The following is a 17,359-nucleotide window of genomic DNA, read 5'->3' on the forward strand; positions in this document are numbered from 1 at the left end:
GCATTTCAATTTAGAACACTTAGTTAACATGGACATACTTGGCTTTTGGAGTCTGGCAGGCAAAGTGGGCAAGGCTAGAATGTTAGAAAGACATACCTTTCCCACTACCACCACCCATCATGATCAAGACAACCAAGGAACACACATAGTTTGTAAGTTAATACTTTTTCTGTCAGGTAGGCTAGTTGTGAGGATAGGGACAGTCATGGAAAGACAGTCATGGAAAAGCAGCACAAGACAGTGTATTTGCAATACAATTTGCAACAATTGTGAGCATCTGAAACATTATAAATTTATTTGCTTGCTTGTTTATTTGCACACACACACCCAAATGCAGATATTATTTATCTATCCCCATAGGGCCACCAAGTGTTTGATGATTTTCTCACAACTTGCAAATTGTATTTTGAGCAAATCAGTCTTCATTTCATTACTTCATGCGGAATCTTGGTAGTTTCTAACTATTCCGGCCTCTGAAAACCAAGGGTTCGATATTCTTTAGAGATGGAATGTAATTTGATGTTGCTTCTACTTATTTACCTTGGTTTTGTTCCCCTCTCACATTAAAAACCTTTTATATTTCCACCAATCTTGATTTTATTCCATTTTAATTCTCTGATTTAGAGTGAAAGGATTGCTCTAGATTTGTATAATAGATGGTACTGCATATTACAAAGCTCAAAAGATTAACTACCAGGAACACCAAGAATCTGAACTAATGTAATGTTGCCAGGCTATACCTTCTTACTTTTGGGGTGGTGGTGGAAATGGGTACTTTTTGGGAAATGGATTTGCACAGAAACATTCTGCTGTTGTAATGTATAAACAAAATAAATGCAGTATTACATCTATATATCATATTTTGTACTTGTAGAACAAGTAACCTTAGAACACTTCCCCATTTATCCAATAAATCCTTATCATAGGCCACTGGATTAAATGAGGATCAACGTATTAAACTGAGATTTAAGATGAAACAAGAATAGGACAAAGGCAAGAGATTTTTGTGTGTGGATCTGATTATTATTTTGGGCTTTTGTGTAGCTTCCCTCATTTACAAAAGCTTTGGGGCTCATGTTGTTTGCTCCTTGTATATTTTTTTCACTGAGCAACTTCTTCTAAGTTTGCCAAGTTGGCCTTTGCTTTAGTTCACATGTTAACTAATTGACCACAACATTATTAGGTTTCCTTTATGGTTATTATCATTGTCCTTCTCTGGAAAAATGAGTTCATAGGTATGAACCATAATTAAATTGGAAAAGGAAATGAAGTGTGGATTTCCTTACCCAGTAGATGTGTGCATTTCTTTCATTATTAGTTATAATAATTATGAAAATAGAATGTTTCTGTAATTATCATAATATGAAAATGAAACAAATTTGAGCGGCCCTATTGTTTGGCAAAGTGCTGCAGAGATCTCCCTCTTAGGTACATCTAAAGTACTTCACGTTAAAATTACATTTCTAAGCATTTAAAGAAAAATTATTAGTACAATGTATTGGGTATAGTGCAAGAAAATGTTGAGTTCAGCTCATGTTCCTTCAACATTTATGAAATGACAAAAAGAGGGGGGGATGAAGAAGATCCTGCTGGCTTGCTGGCAGCAACCTAGCAGCAGCTAAGTTCCATCTAGGACTACTTCCCCTCCCCTTTGCTGCAGATATATAGCCTGGGCAGAGCCAGAGGCTTGAGCCAAGTCTATAGGGCAAAAGGCCTATTGGTACTTGGCTCTTAACCATGGCTCAAAGATAGCCAGGTTTGCAAACCAGGACCAGTCCAGATTTGTTTGGTTTTGCTACTTGTTTCAATGATTTTGTAATTTAGGTACCTCTGCGGGCAAAAGGAGCCTAAAAGTGCTTGAATACACACATAAAGATGTATTCTGTGTAGATTTCCAGCTCCGGGTTGGGAAATACCTGGAGATTTGGGGGACGGAGTCTGAGGTTTGGAGAGGGGAGGGACTTCAATGCCATAGAGTCCAATTGCCAACATGGCCATTTTCTCCAGGGGAACGGATCTCTATCGGCTGGAGATCAGTTGTAATAGCGGGAGATCTCCAGCTACTACCTGGAGCTTGGCAACCCTAATTAGATGGGGCATTCTAGATCCACAATCTTAGATCATTTCATCTACGTTAATTTGTTATTTATACTATTTCATCAAAGGAGCTCAGGGCAGCATACTAGCCTTCTAGACAAATGGAAGAGGGCATTTCAGCAAACATGGGCTTTCTAATTTGTGCATGTAATGTATTTAGTTGGTGCAAGGACTATGCTAAACTATTGAACTATTGAGCTGCTGAACTGTTGAACTCAGCTGTGCTGAACTGTGTTGAGCTTGAGGCTCTGCTCCAGGCTCCGTCATCTGTTTCTCCTATTGGATGGTGGACTTTGGCCGTCCAACCACGGACTGGGGGTGTGTGGCTCCGGGTGGTTGGGAACTGTATATAAGTTGGGATGTTTCGCAGTTAAGTTAGTTCTCTCTTCCCTGTTAACTGAATAAAGTGGTTGCTGTTGGAACTTTGTCTCCGGCCTTGAGTGTAACCTATGCATACATGTAAATCTTTACCTGCCAAAGTGCCCTCTTTTGCATCAATTCTTCAGGAATCTTGTCCTCATTTGCATTTGATATCCTCTACTTTATAGAAGGTCAGTTTAGCTAGTTCTAAAAAAATGGAATCAGATGATTTTAATTAACAGCCTCAGTGCTAGTCAATTGGAAAACTGAGATGTGTATATTGTAGAGATGATTTCATTGGCTTGGATTTGATAGAGTTCTTCCAAGGACTAAAGGATTTGTGCCCCTGACCCCCAGGCACAGAACTTTGGGAGGAGGTATTTTGGACTGTGTGAGGAGGAGGAAGATGAGAAAGTTCTGCTCCAATTACAGAAATCCTTCACCCCCAAAATGCCCTGTTGGTTCCAAGCCAATTTCTCAAGTCTGCTATTTTGCCTCCAAATCCCTGATTTGATTTGCTTCTCTCTTGTAGAAATCAAAACTGTGACTCTTTAAAATGTAATTTTATTTGTAAAGTGTGTGTATTTTCTCAATAGTGATTGTGGACCAATCAGAATTACGCACATAAATTGTGTATACGGTACATATGACTATCATACACAATGCATATGCAAACGGTAAAACATATAGATACAATACAGATAAATCTACAAATCTGGCACTGAAAATCTGACAATTTAAGCCACTAACAAGCATATAAACAAATAGCTTAAAAAAAATAGGGAGAGGGAATACTCATGCCTTGTATATAAATGCAAATCCACAAAAGCTGTAAATCTCTAGCAACTCCAACTGCATACCAATTCTGCATAATGTGATCTGATTTGCCACATTCATTCATTTGTATGTAGTTAAGGACTCTATAGGTGGAATTCCAAAGAAGTGAACCAGACCAGTTCAGGAAAGTTTTAGGAAGACAAATCATGTTCACTTTGTTGTATTCCTGGAGTACTGATCTGCGCAACCACCTGCCCATTCTTGGCCTCTTATAATTTGGCAATTAACATGCAGTTTCCTGCTACCTAATTAAGTCAGGATGATTTAGGCACTACACATTTTCTGGGAATTAATGACAACCTAGGAGGAGCTGCTGTCCCAAAGTGCAGCTAAGGGCCATTAACTTCAAATGATCATTAATCCTATGAAATGATGGGTGCCAAGGTCACGGCTGCTGTTATAAAATGACACCTGAACTGAAATGTTACGTAGGGTTATATGCAGAAGTCAGCTGTGGCTCATGAAAGCTCATACCCTGCCAGAAATTTTGTTAGTCTTTAAGGTGCCACTGGACTCATGCTCTTTTCTACTGCTATTGACAGACTAACATGGCTACTCATCATTCGTGATCTATCATAATACACAGGGTAAACCATGAGCATTTCTTACTAGGGCTGTTGAAAAAAAAATTCGGTAAAGTTCGGCTTTGGCAAAATTCGGCCCGTTTAAATTTGGGACGTGCCGAAGTCCGAACTCCCCCGCTTCAGATTCCGTGAAATTCGGCGCGAGATCCGGAGTTTGGGGAAAAATTCGCCCCCCCCCCCCGCGGGCCTTCAGGGGGCTTTCATGAAGGCGCACAGGGGGCTCTTTAAACAGATCTGCGCCTTCCAGCTGGAAGGTGCAGATATGTTTAAAGCGCCCTTGTGCGCCTTCAGGGAAGCCCCCTGAAGGCGCGCGGGGGGCTCTTTAAACAGATCTGCGCCTCCCAGCAGGAAGGCGCAGATCTGTTTAAAGCGCCCCCCGCGCGCCTTCAGGGAAGCCCCCTGAAGGCGCACGGGGGGCTCTTTAAACAGATCTGCGCCTCCCAGCTGGGAGGCGCAGATCTGTTTAAAGCGCCCCCCACCTGGCTTCAGGGAAGCCCCGTAAAGGCGCAGGGGGGGAACTGAAAAAAGGCGGGAACGCCGAACCTGCTGAATTTATTCGGCGATGCCCCGAATTTGCTGAATTTGGGGCATCGTTTCCCCGCCTTTTTTCAGTTTGGTTCCATCCGAACTGAAAACAGCTGAATCAGGGGAAATTCGGCTGTTTTTCGGTTCAGGATGAACTGAATTGGCAGCCCTATTTCTTACACATATTTTAACTGTGGTCTATGAAGTCACTCCTCACCAGCAAGAGTTTTCTGAATGACCATGGTGATGATGAATGGATGTGTTAATGGATGTGTCTGGAACTTTCCAGAAGGCTTTTAAAGCTTTCTGTTAAGGACTAGTCACTAGGAGTACAGCCCAAAATCCTATTCATTGTCAGTTAATGGTGTGCTTTAACAACAGTATTCATTTTCTTTATTTGCATTATAATACATATTCATTTTCTTTATTCTATTATGCATTTGTTCCTATTGGTTTCAGAGAAAAACATTTCCAGCTGTAGGGTTTTTTTTAATTTCCACCATTTTGATAACATTTTCAGGAATTGTCATCTTCAATAGCATCTGGTCTGTCAAATTCCAGACAGATAAGAGAAAGCTTGGAAAGAAGGTGGTTAAGGAGAGACATGATAGAGGTCTATAAAATTATGCATGGTATGGAGAGAGTGGACAGGGAGAAACCTTTCTCCCTCTCATAATACTAGAACGTGGGGTCATCTGCTGAAGCTGGTGAGAGATTCAAAACAGATAAAAGAAAGTATTTCTTCTCACAATGCATAGTTAAATTGTGGAACTCCCTGCCCCAGGATGTGGTGATGGCTGCCATCTTGGAAGGCTTTAAGAGGGGAGTGGACATGTTCATGGAGGAGAGGGCTATCCATGGCTACTAGTCAAAATGAATACTAGTCATGATGCACACCTATTCTCTCCAGGATCAGAGGGGCATGGCTATTACATTAGGTGCCATGGAACACAGGCAGGATGCTGCCACAGTCTCCTTGTTTGTGGCCTTCCTAGAGGCACCTGGTTGGCCATGTGTGAACAGACTGCCAGACTTGATGGGTCTTGGTCTGATCCAGCATGGCCTTTCTTATGTTCATATGTTTGTAAAGCTTCCTTGTTTGATATGCAATTAAAGGCACTTTTCCATCAATAAGTTTTTCTTCAATCAATTGATATGAAATTCTCAGGAGCTGGCATCTCCTTACCCACAAGCTCCTTTCTGCTATATTTCAGACACAAGAAAAGGAAGAGAAATTAATGTTATTTTACTTACAGGTGGGTATTTGGCACCTCCAGAAGGCAGTAAGAAGGGCGAAGTGGGTGATAAATGCAGTCTCTCAGAGAAAATATATGACATTGGCACAGAAGAGATGATGGTATTTCTGCTTGCAAAAAGCCACGTAGACAATGGAAGAATTGGTAGAAATGCACTGCTTCTTGTTTGCAGAGTCACCAATAAATACATGGATACATAAATAAGCCAAATCCAAGTAAGGTGAGCAAAACCTAAACAGACTCATATCTAAGAAAAGTTTTAATGGGCCCCCTTCAGTCGCCATGGACAGGAGCTGTGTGCAGCCCATCAAGCTGGCCCAAGTGACCAAAGTGGTGGGCCAGACTGGCTCCCAAGGCCAGGTGGAATGCATGGATGACACCAGCCACTCCATCATCTGCAATGTGAAAGGCCCAGTCCGAGAAGGAGACATTCTGATGCTCCTGGAGTTGGAGTGGGAGGTCTGCTGCTTGTTAGGGTTGCCAACTTCCAGGTACTAAAGGGAACAACAGCACGTGGGCTCTATATTGATAAGACTTCAACTGAAGTTTAAACCATGCATCAAATGGTCTTAAATAAATAATAAATCACTGTGACATACAAGGTATTAGAATCATATGTTACCCAAATTCCCTGGTTTGAATATTTATATGGGGAATTAGCAAATCAATAACTGGCAAATGGCGTAACTAAGCAGGACATACCCCATGTATACCAGAGTCCATACCGTGACCACAAAACAAGGCGGAAGCAATGGCGTTACAAGTAGAAGGTTTTTACTCAATTATATGTTCGCACACAAACAAAACAGATCCTTACAAAATGCACACAGGGTCTATAGAATAAAAGGTATTAGAAGTAGAGATATTTGCCAATGTGGCAGTTTCCCTTTAAAGAGGGGCAAAATTCACCTGATCCAGAAGAGGACGTCTGGAGTTCCATGCGGCTAAAATGAGAGAAAAATGGGGGCAGGGGATTCCTAGGGCTTGACCAGCAAGGCGGGAGGGATGTATGGCAGGGCAGCTCTTACCCAAACCAACAGAATGACAGCAAGTATGGGAGGGGGGAAAGAAGGTACAGAATGTGTGTTGGCATCCCCAGTTATAACCTTCTGGGGTGGGGGCTAATTAGATTACCCCCTCATAGTTCCCAGGGTGGACAAAGACCTTAATGGTCAGCTGCTAAGGTGGGGCACCGGGGCAATTTAGACAGGCTAACCTAAACCTATTGACTGCACAATTCCGGGAGACTCAGGAGATGATCGTTGAAGGGATTATCGGGTCTGAGACAAAGACGCAAACAGCTGCGGCCGGGCGGGCCACTTCCTGGATGCTGGAGGTGCGATGGTTCGGATGAGCCATTAATCATGCAGATGGGGAGGTGCTGGCTACATGTCTATTTGTTTCTTGCGAAATGGCTTCTGCTGGAGACTCGAGCGGGGTCACAGGAAAATGGATTCCCTCTGGTTCACTCGGAGGGCCTGCCTGCCATTGGTTCCTCCTTGCCTGTTTCGCTGGATGGAGCGTGAGCCCTTTCCATTGCATTTAGGACTGGGCGTGCATCTGGAACAGTGGCCACACGTGTCTAGATGGTTGCCATGTAACACAGTCCGGGAGGTGACAACCGTTTGGTAACACATGCCCTCAACAATGTCAGAAATGCAACCTTATTTATATAGGTATTGTAATCATACCACATTCACAGAAATGTAAATGATAGCTCCAAAGGGCTTACATAAATATTAGATCCAGAAAAGCTTATATAAGTAATTAGTATATGGGTATTAAATTCGTACCCTGTTTACATGAACATAAATCTTTGCCCTAAAAGGGCTAACATAAACACTTATGGAGACGATCCAACTTCCAGGTACTAGCTGGAGATCTCCTGCTATTACAACTGATCTCCAGCCGATAGAGATCAGTTCACCTGGAGAAAATGGCCACTTTGGACTCTATGGCATTGAAGTCTCTCTCCTCCACAAACCTCACTCTCCTCAGGCTCCACCCCAAAAACCACCTGCTGGTGGCAAGGAGGGACTTGGCAACCCTACCGCTTGTGCTGATCCCGCCCTGCCTGCTGTTTCCCCCCCACCCCTGTGGCATCTGAATCCTTGAGCATGGCCTGTTGCGCCTTCCGGCTGAGAACCGCTGAGACTGGATATAACTGAATAAAGTTTTTATTCCCCTCCCCCCCCCCAAAAAGAAAGAAAGAAAATTTTTAAGGTGTAGGAAAAAAATGGACAAAGGGAAGGGAAATAAATTGCACTTTCCATAAGACCATGTGAGAACACACATGCATGAGCTGATCTGGTTCTAGACAGGTCAATAGCCATTAATGGATAGTAGTTATTCTGTCAAAATAAGTTGACACAAAGTAAATCTCAACACAACATGTAACATTTGAGTTTAACAATGTGTCTTTTAAGGTGGTAGCACCAACCATGGGGGGCGGGGAGGAGCTGTGAAAAAGCACGTATGTATTCATCTTTCTTTGCAAGTGGGCACTTCTCTTCAAATGCAAATAAACAGTCGTTTTCACCTTCGGTTCGTATGATTGCTACCCACAAGCAAGACCATGAGATGAACTAGGAGGTAAAGAAGCATAGCCAGTTCAGGGCTCATTCTTTTAAAAACAGAGCATCAAGATCCTGCTGGAAATTCTTATGCTGCACTTGTAGCAAAAGTATTTGTAAGATACAATGTTGAACATTCAGGACAAGGGTCTTCAGGGAGGCCAGAACAGGATTCAAGCACAATTATTCTGAGCCAAATGATCTGAGAATGTAGCCCTGACAAAGGGCAAGTGATATTACACAAGATTCTCAGCACCATCATAGAAGTACATTTCTAGCTCATTATGAAAAACCATGATAACAGAAACTGGTTTCAAACCAGTTTGCAATTTGCACTGCAGAGGGGTGTTTTTGTCTGTACACAGACAATGAAAGCACACTTTTTGCCCCTCAAAGGCAATACCTTCATGATTTTGAAGTTGGGTAACTATGCCATAGTGTTAAGACCTAAGGTTAGTGTACAAATCCTGGCAAACATGAATAAATACTTCTATACTTTCACAGCTAATGAAAGTGAAATGCAAGGTTTGATAGCTGTGTAAACTGCACCATTTCCATGACATAGTAACAGTTTTACTGTTGTATAATATTTACAGACACTTGCAACAAACAAGATTGAGATCTTGAAATATGTTTCCTAAGTGTAATAAAGCAAAGGAAATAAGTGAGGCATAATTAGCCATATCCTTATTTGAGGTAAGGAAATGGAATGCCGCTGTTTTGAATGTGGAAAATCGAATTGGTGATTTTATAGCATAGCTGATGATATCATTACTCTTCCCCGGATAAATGCCTACGCATTTGCCACATTAATGGGCCACTGGGTAAAAATGCTTCTCCCAGCTCAATGGAACAGATCAATAAGGTAGGAAAGATGTTACACAGGTCCTGTGTTTTGTTTGTAAAGCAAATCATCAACTTGCTATAATAAGGATGAAGGTCAAATTTTGTGAGAGATATTACTCTTACAACTTCCGCATCATTTATAAGCATTTTATTGGTGCTTTTGTTTTTTCATCATTTATCAGGCAATATATTTTGTATGCATAATGACAGAAATTCTGGAGAAAAAAAACCAAAGGCAGACAATTGCTTACAAATCATCCCTCTCATGTTGTGTCTTTGGTAACAACCTAATGTGAAACTAACAATACTGGAAAAAAAATTGTCATGTTTCATTGAGATGATGAAAGTGAATATATTAATGTTCCAGCATTGGTTAAAAAGGTTCCTAGCGTAACATGAGTACAATGATGGGAATTTTAGAAAGGAGAGCAGAAAGCTTCTGCTGAATTTCCGAACAAGGTAATTTCATGTAATAGAAGGAGGCTCCAGCGATGTTATTTTTTCAAAGATTAAGTTTGGTTATGTACATCTTTTGTTGCTATACACTATTGCAATCGCTATCTCTGTCTGTCAGTCTATGTATCTATCTATGTATCTATGTATCTATCATCTATCATCTATCATCTATCTAGTTGGTGCTTGCATGTATATTACACATGAACACATGAAGCTGCCTTATACTGCCCTTGGTCCATCAAAGTCAGTATTGTCTACTCAAACCGGCAGCAGCTCCAGGGTCTCAGGCAGAGGTCTTTCACATCACCTACTTGCCTAGTCCCTTTAACTGGATATGCCGGGGATTGAACCTGGGACCTTCTGCATGCCAAGCAGATGCTCTACCACTGTGCTATGGCCCCTCCCCATTACGTGATTATGAAATGCCCATGGAATGGTCCAACCCAAGTTAAGCACTTGATTTCAGTGGGATACAGTTAGTAGGCATTCAATTTTTATACTTGATGGGAAATTCGTGTATTTTGTGTCTTGGTTTTGATATCAAAGTAGTAATAACTGGCTCTAAGAGAAGAAGCAGGCCAATGAATTCCTGTTGTAGAAGTCCCAGGGGAATATTTATTTGATCACTTTCTGGCAGATGCCCTGGAACACTCACAGGAACTAGATTTACTCATTCATTCTTTTGTAATTCTAGTAGGGACTTGCTCATCTCAAACTGCTCTACTTTTAGAACCACCACCTGTGGGAACGGTGCTAGTAGAGTACAACTGAAGTCGTCAGTGGCTACAGTTAAAGCATCAAGCTGAGTACATTAGTGACTTAGGAGCAAAAGCCTATCTTGTGGAGAAAGCTTTGTCATCCCCTAGCCCAAATAAAACTCCTCTGTAAAACCCTTAATCTATCACAGAAGTAGCCTTTTTTGCAATAGGTACACTAGCTTACTGGAAAATATTTCTTTGATTATTTTGATTGCAATGCTTTGAGTTGTGTGATTTGGGATCTCATTCAGTTTGTTTTCTTTGTTAATTGTTCTGTTCAGATTTGTTAATATTGTAGGCAAAAAAATGTAGGCAGCATTTTTTGTTCATAGCAAAATCTAAAACAAAAAATCACAATATTTAAGACTAACCAAAATAATAATAATATGCAAGCCTCTGAGTTCTCCAGAACTCTTCTTGAAACTGAATGTTAGTGTAAAAGCAAAAGGAAAGGGAAGAGGGAGAGGGGGGTCTCTTTTCAAGTGGCTGAAAAGGATCAGCTCATCAAAGACTGAGTGTTTTGGGAAGACATAAGGGAAAAATCAGATGTTCTAGGAGCCTAAGACATTACTACATTGTTTGTATTGCTGACTCCCTTTGAATTACAGTAGCTTGAAAAGCACCAGCTTACCAGATGCACAAGCTGATGGGCTCTTGCCCTGTGATTCTTAGCCTGGGGCCTGCCACCTGGGGCCCAGCCATTTCACACCATGATGAGGAGGATGCTCCACCAGTGCAAGACAGAGAGATACACCAATCTTCTCTTGGATCCTGGGAGCAGCAGTGATTTATAATGGACTAAGATAATGCTTCATGAACAATGTTAGGTTTAGAACATCACTAATTTAGCCCTGGACTGCTTTATGGCTTCTCTGTTGACGGTAGCACGCTGAGTGTGGTGGCTTTCTTAGTTGTTCTAGTGGCATCTTTTACATGGGACAGGATTAGGGTTGCCAGGTCCCCCCTGGCAACCGGTGGGAGCTTTCTGGGGCTGGGGTGATGTGACCTGGAAGTGATGCTGATGCTCTAGCAATCACCTCTGAAAACTATATGGTTTCCAGGAGTTTTGGGGGAGAGTGTGCTAGAGCGTCTGCATTACTTCCGGGTAAACTCAGAAGTGAATGGGGTGTTCTAGCAATCTCCTCTGAAAACTCTATAGAAGCCATAGAGTTTTGAGGAGAGAGTGCTAGAGTGTCCATGTCAGATCTAACCTCTGCCCTATCCCAAGAGATGCTACAAGGACCCCTAGTTCCTCTGCTGCTTCTTTAATTTTCTGTAACACTAGATAGGTAAAGGGGGAAAAGGCACTTCTCTCTGGGTTCTTGGAGGAAGAGAAAATTGTGCTCTGACTTGGATGACCAATATTGGTTGGAAGAAAATGACATAGTATGTCTGGCTCAGCTAATTCTACCTTGTTATTCTGCTTTTCATCAACCCCATACTGAAGACATGGAACATGGTCATGGTGGTTAGGATTCTCCACAAGTCTTCCCCCTTTCATAGACGCCTAGTGCAAACTATTGTTGGCACTGATTGTATGCTCCTTATGCTGGGTTCCAGGAATAGACTGATATTCTACTTGTTTACCAGCTGCCTAGTTTTCATTACAACTGCAGGATCTCCTTCCTTCTCATTCTCAGCCAGTTCAGACCCCATTGACATATATTTAAAAATTGGATTTTTAGGAATGTCAAACTAAGATCTGGGAGACCCAAGTTCAAATCCCCACTCTGCCATGGAAGCTTACTTTATATATTTGGGCCAGTAACATACACTCAACCTAATCTACCTCACAGAGGGTGTTTTTTTTGTAAATGTTCTTTTTTTAATTTTCAAATTTATAAACAAACAGATATAAACAATACAATACAGTACAAAAAAAACTTCAACGTGAACAATACCTAAACACTACAGACATTAAATCTACAACATTTAAAAATACACTTTCTTTAGGTGGGCATAACGAATTTTGATACCTTCTTATATTCTTTCTTATATTGACTATAATATCTTAATCACATTGAGTATATACTACTTAATACAATAACCTTGTCTCACATAATTATATACCCTTTTCTAGCACAAATAGAAACATTTAATTAACTGTATCTTTAATAATCACATATTACTTAATTATTAATAATAACCAAATTCAACTATATACATTTTACTTAATATAGCTGATATATCCATATAGCTAAAAAATGTTTTTGTTTCTTTTAAGGACCATACGCAATATATACTTTCCAGTTTCTTTGAAATTCTTCACTAGGTCACTTATTTACATAACATGTCAGTTTGGCCATCACTGTGTACACTGCTAACTTGTCCTTCCACTCTTCTAAGCCAGGACAATCTTCTATTTTCCATTTTTGGCAATCATCACTCTTGCTGCCTAACAACATTGGCGGTCCATAGCAAATTTAACTTTCAGAATTTTTTGCATTTCATTGTGAACCTCGCTCCAAAAAAAATTTCAGTCACCATGAAAAAAAGTCCCACTGTCTTGTTACACTTCCAGCAATGTCCATTAGTATTCTTATTCATTTTCTGAATGTCTTTTGGAGTAACATACCATCGAAAAAGCATTTTATACCAATTTTCTCTCAGTGATTGACTTGCTGTAAACTTAATTGCTTTGAAATATTGTCGAAGGCTTTCACGGTCAGAGTTCATTGGTTCTTGTAGGTTATCCGGGCTGTGTAACCGTGGTCTTGGAATTTTCTTTCCTGACGTTTCGCCAGCAGCTGTGGCAGGCATCTTCAGAGGAGTAACACTGAAGGACAGTGTCTCTCAGTCTCATTTTTCGGGCGGGAGGGGCCTTGGGCAGCCTCCTGCAGCCGCAGGATGGCTGCCCAAGGCCCCCCGCCCCTGCCGCCATTTTGTTCGGGCGGGAGGGGCCTTGGGCAGCCATCCTGCGGCTGCAGGAGGCTGCCCAAGGCCCCTCCGCCCCCGCCGCCATTTTTTCGGGCGGGAGGGGCCTTGGGCAGCCTCCTGCAGCCGCAGGATGGCTGCCCAAGGCCCCCCCGCCCCCGCCGCCATTTTTCCTGGGCGGGAGGGGCCTTGGGCAGCCTCCTGCAGCCGCAGGATGGCTGCCCCGGCCCTTCCCGCCCCCCGCCGCCATTTTTCCCGGGCGGGAGGGGCCTGGGGCAGCCTCCTGCAGCCGCAGGAAGGCTGCCCAGGCCCCCCCGGGCCGCGCCGCCGCCGGACCCTTGCCGCTGGAGAGCCCTGTCAGGTAAGCCTGCGGGGGGGGGGAGGGGTTATAAGCCGACCCTCGGCTTATACGCGGGTGCCTAATTTTTCCCCATTTTTGGGGAGAAATTAGGCACCTCGGCTTATACGCGGGTCGGCTTATACATGGGTATATACGGTATCTTTGTTTTTCATAATTAAGCTTTCAAATTCTGTCATTTCTCTCCTTTTGCCTGTGGCTAGACAATCTTTTCTTAGTCTTGAAACTAATTGACAATATTTGAGCCATTTTATGTTCTTATTCTCTTCTTTCATTGTCTGCCAAGTTTCTATTTCACCTTGTGTATGGATCATATCCTGGTATGTTATATAATCATTAAGTTTCCTCTCTGCCATATCGTAATATGCTTCAATTGGCGACATTACTGGTGGCGTTGTTGGGCTAAGCTTGATCCCAGCCATAGCACTGAGTAAGCGGAGAGCTCAGATCTGGTTGATAGAGGCACAGGGGGAAGTTACAGGTGAATTTACACCTATTATTGTTGTTGGCTGGGTTTACTCAGCTAGGTTTCCTACCATGTTAGGAAGGGGGGATATGACAATTAGGTCAAGAATGTAAAATGACCTAACTTCACCAATAGCTAGATGCTTTGCAGAGTTAGGTGCACCCAGCTCTCCTCCTCCTACATCCTGAAAAAAATGGGGTTAGAGTTAGGCACACTGAATTCTGCAGATGTTTGCCTTGGAGGAAACTTTACCTACATCTATGCTTCCCATATATCATTAGCTGACTTAAGAAAAGTAATCACTGAAAATTGTTTCTTGTTCTCTCTATGGGTACCAGAGATAAAGTCTCAAAATCTTTAACTATTTAAATTACCATTCTTTTCCAGTATCATCTTAATAGCAATCCTTGACCAGACTTATCAAAGAATTGTGGGTGAAACTGAGCCTTTTCTTATTTAAAGCATGAATAAAATAAATGGTAGATCATAGACTAACCTTAATATCCCACATTTATTAATAGCAAGGAATAAAAAAGTTTCATGCTGTCATTTGTAACTGTTTTACATTTCTTCCTATGAATTTCAAATTGGACAAAGAAAATATCAAGTTAGCAATTTTCCATCTCAATGGCATTTATTGGGAAAAAAAAAGTAAATGGAACCGCCTGGATTATCAGTCACTGCTCCCTAGCCTAAAGCCACAGAGGAGATTTCACAGATGGGAAAAGAAATATGTGTTTAAAATTAATTATCTGGTTCCCTTATGGTTGCCTAACAGGTGTAGAGGAACAAAATAAAATTGTCATTGGAACTGAAAATATGCACTTCTCATAGCCATGAGACTGAGGGAGGATACACAGGACTAGCTTTTTCATGAAAGCAAGTCAGATAAGCCAGTTGCTTTAAGTGGTATTCTTCCGTCTTAGCTAAAAGAAACATGGGTTGAACAAAAAGTGCCATTATTTTTGGCTCTTGTTCATGGCCCTGATCCAGATTTCCTATTAGAAAGGGAAATTACATGAAATGAATGTTCCACATAGAGAGTTGTCCTTATTGAAAGACTATCAGGAAGCAACAGCATTCATTGGACTTTGTCCACATATCAAAACTGCTGGATCATGGCCTATATTTTCTCACTTGCTGCAGTATCCCTGTGGTATCACATAATATTATTTCTTAGGATTTGCATTTTGTAGGAAAATTTTCAATGAGGTCTTTGTGGCAGCCTCAAGCCCAGTTCATGCATTATGAAATGGGGTGTTGGAGTCCTTGTGATGTGACTACTGAAGTAATGTTTAAAGGATGCAGTAATCTAAACATGGCCCTGACCTGGATGGCCCAGGCTAGCCTGATCTTGTCAGATCTCAGAAGCTAACCAGGGTCAGCCCTGGTTACTATTTGGATGGGAGACCACCAAGGAATACCAGGGTTGCTGTGCAGAGGAAGGCACTGGCAAACCACCTCTGTTAGTCTCTTGCCATGAAAACCCCAAAAGGGGTCGCCATAAGTCGGCTGCAACTTGAAGGCGCTTTACACACACACAATCTAAACATGAATGCCTAAATCCAGACATGTTGGTTACTAGGAAGAAAAATCTTCCACCTGCCCTTCTAACAGGCATTAACTAGGATAAGGAAAAAATTAGTGGTATATCAAGTGATAGGTAAAACATCAACAGGTAATAAAGTCATGTAACTCATTTAAATAATCAGTAGACTTTCTTGATAAAAAAAATAACAAATAAATAATAGAATTTGGTGCCAGAAGAAGAAGTCTTGATAGATGAAGCCTCCCCCCCCAAAAAAAACAACAACAACACCTGTTTCCAAAGATGAATGAGGCCTATGATAAGAAAGGCTACATTTGGGATTGGGCAAAGGGACTGGCAGTGTAATTTCAGTGCAAACCCATTGTTTTTCAGTCTAAACCCAGTGTAATAACTCTACATAAGATTGCATTGCAAGTACCTAGGAAGTGGAAACCATCTCATACTGACAGATTTTTTTTCCCTCTGGAATGTCTAGAACTGAACAACATTGTGAAGCAGATAATTTGCTTGCTTCGTATGTAGGGTCAACATAGTTAGTAAGGGTTTTGCTTAGAGACTGAGGCTTATTAAAAGGGAGCATTGTGTGACCTGTATTGCTTGTGCAATTATCTCATAATAAATTAGTCACGGAAGAACTCAACTCGGTTCAAGGTTCACTAGAAAAGGGAAATACTCGAGGCAAAAGATGCAGGGTTCATACAGGGTAGGTAGTAAAGGGCTAAATAAATAAGTAGTATACCCTATTCTTGAACTGGAAGGACTTGTTTTGAATTGGAAGTTCAAGATAAACACAGTGAAGGATGGGGAAAAATTCAACAAATCAGAATTAATAGGGTGTGAAATTTGCTCAACTCCAATAGTTCCCACAGGACAAAATGCTTCTGCTTGTGACTTATCAATCATCTGGCGTAATGGAAAGGAAGACATTCTAATAAGGTGTTGTCGCAGGATTAGTGTTTCCTGCTTTAGAAATAAACATAGTGGATTCATTTCAACATTTCCCCACTATAAAAAGATAATTATAAAATAAATTATTGGGTTTTTTCCTGCTTTGTCATTTATAAAACAGCAAGAAAGCATTATTCTATGACATTTTATTCAATTGACATCATGTCTCAAACAAAAGACTGATTGTCCATAATTTCAACTGTCAGAAATACATTTCATTTAGTGAAATACTGGTTGACAATATATAGCTACATCAGTGCCCCTTAAAAGGCTCAAAATGCATGACTTTGAAATAGCCCTTTAAAAAAAGGCTCATAACCTCTAGTGAATCTAATTCCAAGGTTTCTAAAGTCTTTGAAAGTTATTTAATAAACAAATAAATGGGAAATAATGCAGGAAAAGAGGACCTATCATTCAGTTCTTCGGTGGATCAATTGGCTTTCAGGTCACCTTTACATTTGCTGTTTGCTCCAGGCACCCATTCAAACAAGACATATGACAAGAGCTTGGATTTAACCAGTTTATTTAAATAATTAAATAGCTCTGTCACTGAAATCTGCTAACATGTTTAAATAGATGGGCAGCACTAAGGCACCTTGTCTGACCCACCCAACTCTATACACAGCCAGCAGAAGATTTTTAATCTTTAATTTAATCTTTTTTTAATCATCGCCTGCACACAATGTGCCAAGAGGTGCTTAGCACCAACCCCCTCATTTGAAGTACCATACAGCCACTACCAGGTTTGGAAGCATGTTGCTCAGCACCAAGGCCTGCTCCTTCCAGCCACACCTCACTGCCCAGCCAGCGATGCACTGTTCCGGATACACCCGCCACCACTTTGGATGTCTCAGGGTGCTTGCCAATCATCC

The 17,359-nt window shown here is 41.4% G+C and overlaps 1 protein-coding gene across 1 annotated transcript; it reads left to right on the plus strand.

Annotated features, from left to right (window-relative positions):
• Nucleotides 1–5,941: 5,941 nt before the first annotated feature.
• LOC130476095 (40S ribosomal protein S28-like) lies at nt 5,942–11,079 on the plus strand. Its single transcript, XM_056847958.1, has 3 exons — nt 5,942–6,111; nt 9,499–9,537; nt 10,965–11,079. Exons 1-3 carry the CDS (start codon nt 5,942–5,944, stop codon nt 11,077–11,079), a joined length of 324 nt encoding a protein of 107 aa, XP_056703936.1.
• The last annotated feature ends 6,280 nt before the right edge of the window (nt 11,080–17,359 follow it).

Source organism: Euleptes europaea, chromosome 1 (assembly GCF_029931775.1).
Source record: "Euleptes europaea isolate rEulEur1 chromosome 1, rEulEur1.hap1, whole genome shotgun sequence".
NCBI lineage: Eukaryota > Metazoa > Chordata > Lepidosauria > Squamata > Sphaerodactylidae > Euleptes > Euleptes europaea.

Coding starts and splice junctions, on each gene's coding strand:
- LOC130476095 (XM_056847958.1), top strand. CDS start 5,942: ATGGACAGGAGCTGTGTGCAGCCCATCAAGCTGGCCCAAGTGACCAAA. Junction 6,112..9,498: donor CTGATGCTCCTGGAGTTGGA/GTGGGAGGTCTG, acceptor TGGGAATTTTAG/AAAGGAGAGCAGAAAGCTTC. Junction 9,538..10,964: donor CTGCTGAATTTCCGAACAAG/GTAATTTCATGT, acceptor TGTGATTCTTAG/CCTGGGGCCTGCCACCTGGG.